The sequence below is a fragment of the Gavialis gangeticus genome, unplaced genomic scaffold, assembly GCF_001723915.1.
Source record: "Gavialis gangeticus isolate Ggan-Ray unplaced genomic scaffold, GavGan_comp1, whole genome shotgun sequence".
Taxonomy (NCBI): Eukaryota; Metazoa; Chordata; order Crocodylia; family Gavialidae; genus Gavialis; species Gavialis gangeticus.
In genome coordinates, this window is record NW_017729031.1 from 52,817,450 (window position 1) to 52,828,566 (window position 11,117).

At 40.9% G+C, this 11,117-nt stretch overlaps 1 protein-coding gene across 1 annotated transcript in view; it reads left to right on the plus strand.

The window, feature by feature from the left end:
- UBR3 (ubiquitin protein ligase E3 component n-recognin 3 (putative)) overlaps positions 1 to 11,117 on the plus strand; it is a 354,426-nt gene that overhangs the window by 87,615 nt on the left and 255,694 nt on the right. Inside the window, exons 9-14 of the mRNA XM_019522846.1 lie at positions 4,348 to 4,576; positions 6,182 to 6,361; positions 7,135 to 7,268; positions 9,321 to 9,407; positions 10,373 to 10,438; positions 10,547 to 10,636. Of these exons, the coding sequence (XP_019378391.1) occupies positions 4,348 to 4,576; positions 6,182 to 6,361; positions 7,135 to 7,268; positions 9,321 to 9,407; positions 10,373 to 10,438; positions 10,547 to 10,636 (786 nt within the window). The remainder of the gene's footprint in view (positions 1 to 4,347; positions 4,577 to 6,181; positions 6,362 to 7,134; positions 7,269 to 9,320; positions 9,408 to 10,372; positions 10,439 to 10,546; positions 10,637 to 11,117) is intronic.

An 11,117-nucleotide genomic window follows, 5' to 3' on the forward strand; every position in this document is an offset into this window, starting at 1 on the left:
ATCTGTTTAGGTCCCTTCCGACCCTAAGTACTATGATACTGTGATTGGCAACTATGGCCTGTGAGCCAGATCTGGCTTGCAGAACCATTTGATCGGACCCATGATATGGGACTTTGATGACATTTGGCAGTGGGGAATGAGCGTGTGCGCCACTGTGGCGGTGAATTCTGGTGGAGTTGGCAGTGTCATCTGCTAGGGGTGCACCGACATATTGGTTGGCTATCAGATCAGCACCAGTAAAAAGAGAAATGACTATTGGCTTGTTTTGGTTGTTGTAGCCAATAATTATGGCTGTGTGCCTGAAGCACCCTGGTGAGTGTGGTCTAGTCCTCCCACCCCACAGCCAGCCTGAGCCCGTGGCAGACTACAGGTCCTAGCAAGCAGTGGGGGGGGGGGAGGGGCACCAGGCAGTGGTCACAGGGCATCGCACTCAGCAACAAAGGGACCCTTACCAGCTCTTCCTGCTGCTGCTGTGGCAAGGTTGCTTGTGCAGCAGGGGCCTGAGTGCCGGGGCTGCTGTGGAGACAGGCTTGCGCACAGGCAGGGTAAGCTTCCATGTGAGGGACATTGTGCTCTCCTGGGCACCGGGCATCTTTGCAAAAGTGACTTCTCCCTGGCAGTTGCAGGGGCTCAGCTGTGTGGGGCCTGCTGGTGCTGAGGCAGCAGTGTGCTCTGGGGCTCCAAATCTGCTCAGTGCCACTGTCTGCATGAGAGTCCACGCTGCCCGCCCAGGCTGCACAGGGAGCAGGGCTGTGGGTAGGAACTATGGGCTATGGGGCGGTGTGTGCGTCAATAAGGTGGTCACCACTTTCCTCATTAAAGGCTGGAGCAGGTAGGAGGCGTGTATGCGTGTTAAACACAAACAAACAAAAAACTGGTGTATTTATGTCAGTAGTTTAAAATGCTTTGCACTATTACTAAATACCGGTTATCGGATTGGCATTGGCTGATATAGTTGGTTAATCATTGGCTTTCATTATTGGCCAAGAAAATCTTTAGCAGTGCATCCTTATCGTCTACCTGCCTCCCACCTGTGGTGGGTCATTCTAACCTGCAGCTGGAAAAGACTGCCTACCCCTGTTCTAAGGTTCTTCTTGGAAGTTAATTGAAGCCTCTTTCTGTCTTGCAGCAATATTAAAGAGTCACAGTATGGTGGGAAATTGATTCTGATAAATATAAGGTACTTCAGGGCTGTAATAGAAATGTATATGTGTGCTGAGCCTGAAATGTGGCTAAAATAGTGATTTGCTTTCACAGACCCGAAACCACAGTTTACTTAAATATAGCTTAAAGTGTCTAAAGTATAGTCCAGAAAAACTTAACATTTCCAGAAGGGATGGTTTAGGCCAGCTGGCTAAGATTTTGAATTGAAAAATTCCTCTAGTTATTGACACAGTTTGCATTAACTCATCCTTTTTGACTCGAGAGTGGTTCAGAACAGCCACAGCTTTATAAATTTGGATTTAGAAATTATTTAAAACCTAGTTAACTGACCAAAAAAAAGTAAACAGTTTTCAGTATGGTGAAAGGTTAAGATGATGTGCCCCAAGGAGTCATACTAGAACTTACATTGTTAGCATGTTAATTATTGATCTGAAAAAAAGCAATTTACTAATGAGGAGGTAAAACTTTTAGATGACACGGTAGGCGCTGAGAGATGTGGAAACAAAATGTGCTTTACTGGAAGCAGCAGCACGTTACTTTGACCCAGCTCTGCAGTGTCTGTATAGATCGGGCACTTTGGGGCTTTTTGTCACTTTAAAAGCTAATTCAATCAGCTATTAGATAAAAGCACCAAAAAATCCCCACTGAAGTGCCCAGTCTATACAGATGTTGGGGAACCTGGGTGCAGCTAACAAGGTGCCTCTTCTGGGCATGCACTGGGCTCGACGTGGGAGTGCACCGAGTTTAAAATAAAGTGCCCCCCCCACTTTTATCCCCCCCATGTCTGCAAGCAGCTAGTAATGTTTAAGATGGGAAAAGCTAAAGGAAGCACTGAAAGAATCCAAGGACAACACAGTAAAAGTATGGATGGGCAGTCATCACACCAAGTAAACTTCAGTGTTATCAGATAATATGCTGGAGTTCTGTGTAAGCTGATATAATTTGCAGATAGTCCAGTGCAAACTTTTTTTTTGTGCACAGAAGTAATCAAAAGCATGTATAATAGGGTGTGTAACTAACAGAATACAGTATTAAACTTTTAATACTGTCATTGCATAAATCATTGGTTTGTTTATACATTGATTGCTTTTCTGTTTCCTGATCACCAGGGATCCAGGTTTTCCATTTCCCATGGGAAAACAGAGAAAACCACGGATTTCCCACTTTTATCAGAGAAAACACAGATTTTCCCTTTTAGAAGAGAAACCCGCGGATTTCCCCCTTTTGCAAAGAGCTCTGCAGGCTGGCTGAGTTCCAGCCTACAAGAGCTGTTTGTAAAAAGGGTGGGAAACTCTCAGCCCTGACCAGCTGCAAACCCTGAGTCCCAAATGCTGCACTCCCCGCCCTGCTGCCCTCCCCCATGCCCTCTGGAGTACAGTGGGGCCATGCATGAAAGTTGCCTGCTGCTGCAAGCTCCGTGCTGCCCCTGGCTACACTTCCTCTGTGTGCACCCACCTTGCCCCCATGCTCCACACAGATCTGGGGGGGAATGTGTCCCCACTATCCCCCGGGACTGCATGCTGCCACTTGGAGCCGACCCCGCCCAAGCCTGCAGCAGGCAGGCAGCAGGGGGGAGCTGGCTTGTGCTCCTGCTGTAGCAGCCGCTGCCTTCCATTAGGGGCAGGAGGCTGTGGACCTGGGTCCCTGGCCCCATTGCCCTGGCAGCTTGGGCCCCCTCCAGCAGGGCTGTGGGGCAGAAGCAGGGCTGGAGGGCCTTGCGGGGGAAGTGAGGGATACCAGCGGGTCTGTAGGGGGACATTTAATTTTAACCACAGATTTTGGGATTTTTATCAGAGAATTTGTAATTTTTTATCAGAGAATTTGTGATTTTTTTTTTTTTAAATCACGGAAAACAAAGATCCCTGCTGATCACCCTATTTGGAAAAATATACAGGCCCCTGGTAGACATTAATATAATGGTGTGATTTGGATTAGAAGAAATTTATGCCCCACCCCAAAAATCACAGGTCCTGACGTGAAAGATATTTATAGCAAGATGTACGATTTTTGGGATGGTGCATAAAATTCCTCAGATTTCAGTTATGCTACTGAGGACAGTGGGGCTGCTCCTAGCCTGATCGCAGGGATTGGGCAAGGGGAAGCTATTTCCTGGACCTTGGGGCTGTTCTGGGCTGGTTTAGATAATCAGCTGATTGTTTCTGGTCATATTAATTGTGCCATAAATGTAATGTCTGCCATGTCTCATAGATGAAAAAGTTGGGATCCAGAGACATGGAAAACTATTTAGAGCACGGGTTGGCAACCCCCAGCATGCATGCCAGAGCATGGCATGCAAGGCCATTTTGCTCAGCTTGCCACAGCTGGCCTGGGCTCCAGGCAGCTCCCACTGGCCATGGAGCCTGGGCTGCTCACAGCAGGCAGCAGGGAGGCTGCAAACAACCTAGCCGGGTCGCTGCAAACAGCTGCACCAAGCCTTGAAGCCCTGGCCAGGCTCTGTGGCAGTGGCAGCTGCACGCATGCCTCGGAACACCAGAGCTGGGAACAGTTCAACCGTGACCCCTTGCCTGCTGTACACTCTGACCTATACATCCCACTGCTACCACCACAGAGCCAGTGCTAGAGTTCTGGACCCCAGTGCAGCTATTTGCAAACTCCCAGCTGCCTGCTATAGTTGACTTGGGCTCTGGGCAGCTGCAGCAGGTGATGGGCAGGCTGCAAACAGTTGCACTGTGGTCCAGAGACCCAGCACTCATTCTGTGGTGGCAGTGGCTGCATACACACCTGAGTGCATGGTAGGGAAAGGGCTGGGGCAATGCAACCACAGCCTTTTCCCCTGGAAGCGTGTGTGCATCTGCCACCAGCAACGAGGATTAGGCCCCTTGTGGCTCTCCCACTGTCTGCCTCTGGCATGCCAAGTGAAGGTGTGGTTCGAGATTGGGGTGTTTTTGGCACTCCAGCCAAAAATGTTGCTGACCCCTGATTTAGAGGCATATAAAACCTTTTCTTCTGAAGAGAAGTATCTGACTCTGGTGACTGCCAGAGACAAGGCATTAGATCAGATGGATTTGTCTTGACCATTGTGATGTTTCCATCACACATTGTACTGTTGGAAGAAATTGTGCTTCAATAAGCGGAGAATTGAACTATAGTAGGAAAATGTAACTATTGCAGTATACAACAATACTACAATTCTAAAGTTCTTTGTATTTCTGTGATTTGCAGATTGCTTTTACTAAAACTTTTGTTCAGCATTATGCATTTATTATGAAAACACTGAAGAAAAGCCATGAATCGGACACAATGTCAAACAGAATTGTGCATATCAGCGTTCAGTTATTCAGCAATGAAGAATTAGCACGTCAAGTGACAGAAGAATGTCAGCTGCTGGATATTATGGTCACTGTTCTTTTATACATGATGGAAAGTTGCCTTATTAAAAGCGAGTTGCAAGGTAAGTTGAAATTTTGTTTTGATGAATTTCAAATGAGTAACTTATTACAAGAAATTTTATTGAATTTTTAGAATTGTTCAGGAGGTAGCTCCATACTGTGGCGGCTACATCTCGGACAATTCTGAAAGTTCAAGAGTAGTTTTACCTAGCATTTTATCCTGTTTTTTTTTTTTTTTTTTTTTATAGTACTCATACAATGTAAAACACAGGGTTTCCTCTCAGAGTATCTATAGCACTTTTGAATGAGAAATACTATAGGCTAATTAAGATTTTATTTGTTAAGCAGAATATTTTTTCAGAGTCATGTAACATCACAAGCTTTCTAAATTGTTCTAATTTCCCTTTCTTGTCGAGTGCATGCAGCACATGTACTGACATAGCTATCAACATAATTATCTGATTATGCTCTCAGGAAGAAGCCAGCCTGCTATAGGAGGAAATCATCTTTCTCAGTTGCTTATCATTTTGCACTTGCTTTCAGGCAGCCGTTGACATGACGGCCAAGAGCTGCATTAAACTGGCAAAAAACATCACTACATGTGTCTTTGGATGTTCTTTTTCTGTCTGTTAGTATTCAACTGGAATAACAACCAGCAGAAGTTGGTGCTGGAAGTTGTTTCCCATGAACATTGCATCCTTTGTGCTTGGGGGCTTTTTTGATAATGAAATAATGAAGAAATTGCTTTCTTGTTTACTAGGAGCCCTCAGAGTTGTCTCTAGAGTGCAGGGGAAGTGACTTTATTTTTTATATTTCTATATTGAAAAGGAAATTGGGTTTTTCATCTTACCTTACCTGGGAAGACTGACTGCCCTCTCAGATGAGGATGGCAATGCTCCATTATGTCTTCTCTCCAGGCTGAAGCTGCTAATGTGCCTGTTATATATTACAGTTCAGCTGGCACATATAAAGCATCTGTAATTTACAATAGACATAGTTGTTACTAATATGAAGTGCTATCATTTGGTCTCTTCACAGCACCAAGAATTTTCTCAAGGTGCCTACTTGTGATGACAGCATATCTTGGGAGACAAGGCATTCATGTTTATCCATTTTTAGATGAGTGGCTAATTTAAAGGCCTGAAATGCCTTTACCATATTTAAGCATAATGAAATCATATAATTATTTTTTGTTGCTGTGGAGGAAATAGATTTTGTAGGACACCAAACTGGTGAAAGCGTGTGTTTCTGAAGACAGACCAAACAACTCTGTTGGTTGGCCTTGGAGACCCAGCTCCAAATAGCTAGGTGCTTATGCCATTCATCTCAGATGTAGGAGGCTGAGGTTGAAGTCCTTTATCTGAACCTGGATCTCTAATCTGAATCTAGAACCTGGATCTCCTGTAGTGTGTTATAGTCTTATTTACCTATTTTCTTTTGAATGAGATCTGTCTCATTTCCCCTGCTGCTGTTCAGATTCAGATCTCAAGTATATGGGACTTCAAGAAGGGCATTCACATGGATGATAACCCCTTGCAGAACTGCAGTTACTATGAAGAACTGGTCTTTACTTTCATAAACTGCATGCTTTAACAGTTGTTGATTTTCAATTGCCATGTCTTATACAATGTTATGTGGGATTTTTAAAATCTTTTTTTAAATCCTAGATGAAGAAAACAGTTTACATGTAGTAGTCAACTGTGGGGAAGCACTACTGAAGAATAATACATACTGGCCGCTTGTTAGTGATTTTATTAATATACTTTCGCACCAGAGTGTAGCTAAGAAATTCTTGGAAGATCATGGCCTGTTAGTAACGTGGATGAATTTTGTATCATTCTTTCAAGGTACGTGGCTTTTAGCTTTCCTATTTAGTGATTATAAACTGTTTTTTGGAATATATCTAATTTTAAATCTCGCTTTCTGTAGTACCATCTTTGAATTTTTTGTGTAATCTTTGCTTTAACATACATCATTGCGTATAAATATTTACTCTATTAGTATTTTCATTATTAATCTATTACGCATTTCTGGAAATGTGGATAAAGACTTCCAAAAATTAAAATGATAGTCACTGGACATTTTTTTCCAATAGCTCTCTGGTCTATTAGGATTGGACACACGAGGGGGTTGTACAACATACAATGAACCCTCAAGAAGATGTACCAGCAGCACAAATGTTTATTTTGATAAAATTGGTGAAATTCTAAATTCAGTTTGGTGCATTCAGGCTTTCCCTTCTATTCACTGTGGTTTAGACCCTTTGAAAAAAAATCCTGCCTGATTTCATAGTGGCCACTGTTATACAGAGATCCAAAACTTTGTAGTCTCTTTGATTATTTGGAGTTCAGACAGTGTGGGCAGGAGAGTAGTTAGCTCAACATGTCCTTCAGCCATGATTCTGATTTCTTTCTAGTCAAATCTCAAGGCTTCTGCTCATTCTTCATTCTTAATCTTGTTGGTATTTAATGGCACAGTTGATCATATCATTTGTAATTTACTGCATGGGTGGTCTTTCCCTGGTTAACAATGTGGGCATATATGAATAATTAAAAAAAATACTGTTTTATTTAGCCATAGTCAAATCTGCTGTTGCATAAATTTGCTTAAATCATTCAAGGTATGAATTTAAATAAACGAGAACTAAATGAGCACGTGGAGTTTGAGTCACAGACCTACTATGCTGCGTTTGCTGCTGAACTGGAAGCCTGTGCCCAGCCAATGTGGGGACTCTTATCTCATTGCAAAGTTAGGGTAAGACTGATGTATTTCTTTCTTTATTGGTCAGAAAACCCCTTTTTAGCTCTCCTTTTTGTAGTCTCAATGATTTTTACAGATACTTAGATGTGTATCCTTCCAGTGTCATTTTCTGGAGTTGATTCAAATACAATGAACAATATAGTGTTTTGTTAAAGTTAATTTTTATTTGAAGAGTAGTCCATGGAGGATGATTATGCCCGTCTTCTCTACATTGTTTTCTAGACAATTGCTTGCCTAGGGAAATGACTTCAGATCTTCATCAGAAAGATATTTGAACCAAACGGGCAAGGAGCTTTTGCATAATAGTGGTTTTTGGCTTTCTTTATCCAAGGTTTTTTCAATCCAAGTTACTCAGCTGGAGCACTCACTACACATTTTTCAGTAGGCTATATCCTCTGTATCTGCAGGATTGAAATGTCTTGTCCTAACAATTTGGGATTTATTTCTTGAATACTTATTGTGTAGAGTTGCTGTGCAATTAGATTTCTTTATTTTGTGGTAGTTTGAGGCTTTTTTATGTCAAGTAGCTTAAACTAAACAAAACAAATTTTCTTTGTTCCTTTGTTTGTGAACAAGAAACTGAAGGGTGCCAAAGTAGTTAGATATCTAGTTAGATATCTAGATTATTAACAACATGAGGTGAAGGTTCTTGTTTTATTATGTTAGTCCCCTAATTACAACACAATTAATAGGTTACTGCTGGTCAAACAATATTGAATTGCAAAAGGTGGAAATCTTCATTTTAGAGGAATAATTGTAGCATGAACACACATGTACTTTTGTCTCCTTTTTATGATGAAAAATAAAATATTAATTTTTGGCAGTATTTAAATAAGGTATGTAGGTGCAGTGTCATTTAGGTAGTAACATCTGAATGGAAATGTGCACTTAAAGATATGTGTTATTAATAGTTTATTGCAGCAATGTTAATCAGGCAATTGATAAAGTGATATTTCTGAAAGTTACTCTGCTTGTTTTTTCTGTTCTCACATGTTACTTATTCCACTCCTTTTGAATGATAATCTTAATTTTGGTTCATTAGTTCTGAAGAAAACAATTTAACTTAAACCATTTCAGTATGAGAGTTTGTTATACATGGAGTATTTCTACTTATGTTTATTCTCAAGGAACAAATTTACTCAAGTCTTTCCAGTTGTCATTGCACTGATGCTGGCTGCACTGTATTTCATACACATTAAGTTTACTAAACTCTAGAGACAGTAGGAAAAAAAAAAAGAAAAGTCTATTAGCTAGTCATTCCTGTTAGGATCTGTGGATGGAAGAGTCATTAGTGTGTACAGCTCCATATTTTTATGCTTAACCAAATTAATATAGTAACCAACCTTAAGTCACAAAGACCAAATTGTATCAATCCTAAGAATTGCCAAGAAGCTTAAATATCTGAACTGAAATTTGTAATTGAAGATTGTGATTAGCTATTTACGCTGTAGGATGATAAATGTTTAGTTGATCTATATAGAAAAAAAGAGGTGGGGAAAAGACTTTAAACGGGTCCTAGAAGCTGAAGACCAGCATATTTTACTTCAGTTAGATAAATTGTTGGAAATATTAAAGTGAAAATTATAAAGCTTCAGGATAAAGTAATAAATAAGGACATCCCAACATGGCAGCTCAGAGCAGGTCTAGATAAAGCAAGAGCAAAAACATTTTGATATATTAATGCTAGAGCTCCTACCAGTTGGTAATCTGGAGAAAGTCTCAGTATGAAGGTACTGTAGCCACCAGGAGTAAATAACTCAAATATACTAATTTTCTATAATGGGAAGAGAGTTTTTTAAATAAAAAGAACAAGATTATACATATATTTATTAAGATTAAATATGTATTGCATATTTTTAAATAAGATGAACAAGATTCCATGTTTTTGTCATGTCTTAATGTTATGAACAGAGGCTAATGCAAAAATCTGTTTAATAAACTGTTGCACGTTGTATTGAGCTATGTCCTCTATTGTATTAATGGCACCAATATTCAAAATTATTTTGAATTATGTGGAACAATGTGCAATGATCTCTCTTATTGCAGGAGACACAAGAATACACACGAAATGTTGTTAGGTACTGCCTTGAGGCACTCCAAGACTGGTTTGATGCCATCAACTTTGTAGATGAGGTATGTATCCTTAACAAATATATAAAGATTACCATAAAAACCCAGCAACAAAAACCAAAACCAAACAAAAAAGCAAGCAACCAAACAAAGGTAGAAACACAAAAATTTAATGTGAAATATTTTGTTTAAGAGAGAAAATTATCAGTACACTAATTAGTAGTTTATCTTGTTAAAAACAATACAACTCTTGTTAAAGGCATTGTAATTCATAACTATGGTGTTATATCTGATTTAAGAACTTAACTCTACCAATTTTAAATGTACTTTTACTCAAGCCATGAATCCATAAAAGCTTTCCTGTGTGGTAGAGAGGCTGTAACAGTGATAATGCAAAGCAAAAGCAGTCTGTACTCCAGGTTTCACTTGAAATACTAGTGTGGTGGGTAGTTTTGATGCATTGGCCCAGATTGCTTCACTTAAATTTGGGGTGGTGATTCTCTTGGCACCCTGGGGTGTCTTGAGATCCTTTCAGGTGTACAGCAGGGTGCCACACCATGTTAGTGCTGTTAGGTGTGCAAACTTGATTTATAAGATAAACTGAGAAATATCAACTAGGAATTCACAGTATTGAAAAGCATTCTGCCCTGTTGTGTGCTTTTTGAGTTCTTTGCAATAGAAGAATTGCTCTATTATTCTTCTGTATTAAAAAAAAATGAAAACTAAAAATTGGCATTTTCTGAGGGCTGCCATGGGTCCAGTGAGCCGTGCTTCCAGTCTAAAAAAGGTTGAGAACCACTTGTCTGGGGTATGACTACCATTCTGAAGGCTTACAAGGAGACATCAACTATAACAGTCTTGATAAGAGGAGATGAGCCTTTAGCAAGGGAGTGCTACAATTACCTAGTGGGAAAATCTATTAATGGTGGGGATATGCTCAAGTATAATGACGGTGACAGAGGCAGTGTGTGATGTATGCATTTTTTTTTTTGTAAACAATGGTCATATACATTGTGTTTTCTTTGCAGCCAGCTCCCAACCAAGTTACTTTTCATTTGCCACTACATCGCTACTTTGCAATGTTTTTGAGTAAGGTAAGCTTATGACTAATTTTTACAAGGTTTGATATTGTCTGTTTTAAAATATGAAAATGTGGGTTTTTTTAATATTCTCAGTAAAATATATATCTATTTTGTTTGTAGGCTGTCAAATGCCAAGAATTAGATCTGGATTCTATTTTACCAGATCAGGAGATGCTGATGAAACTAATGATTCATCCACTTCAGATTCAGGTATATTGCCAGGCTTCTGTCTTGGGTTTCATAGCGTAGGGTCAGAAGGGACCTGAGCAGATCATCAAGTCGGACATCCTGCCATGGGCAGGAAAGAATGCTGGGGTCAAACGACCCTGGCTAGGTGATTATCCAGCTTCCTTTTGAAGACCCCAGGTTAGGAGCGAGCACCACTTCCCTTGGAAGTTGGTTCCAGATCCTAGCCGCCCTGAATGTGTGTTTCCTGATGCCTAGTCTGAACCTACTCTCAGTCAACTTGTGGCCCTTATTCCTAGTTACTCCTGGTGGTGCTTGGGGGAACAGGGACTCTCCTGTTCCCCACTGGTCCCCCATGACAGCCACCAGATCCCCTCTCAGCCTGCTCTTGTGGAGGTTGAACAGGTTCAGGTCCCATAGCCTCTCCTTGTAGGGCCTGCCCTGCTGCCCCCTGATCATGCGGATGGCCCTCCTCTGGACCCTCTCCATGCTGTCCACATCCCTC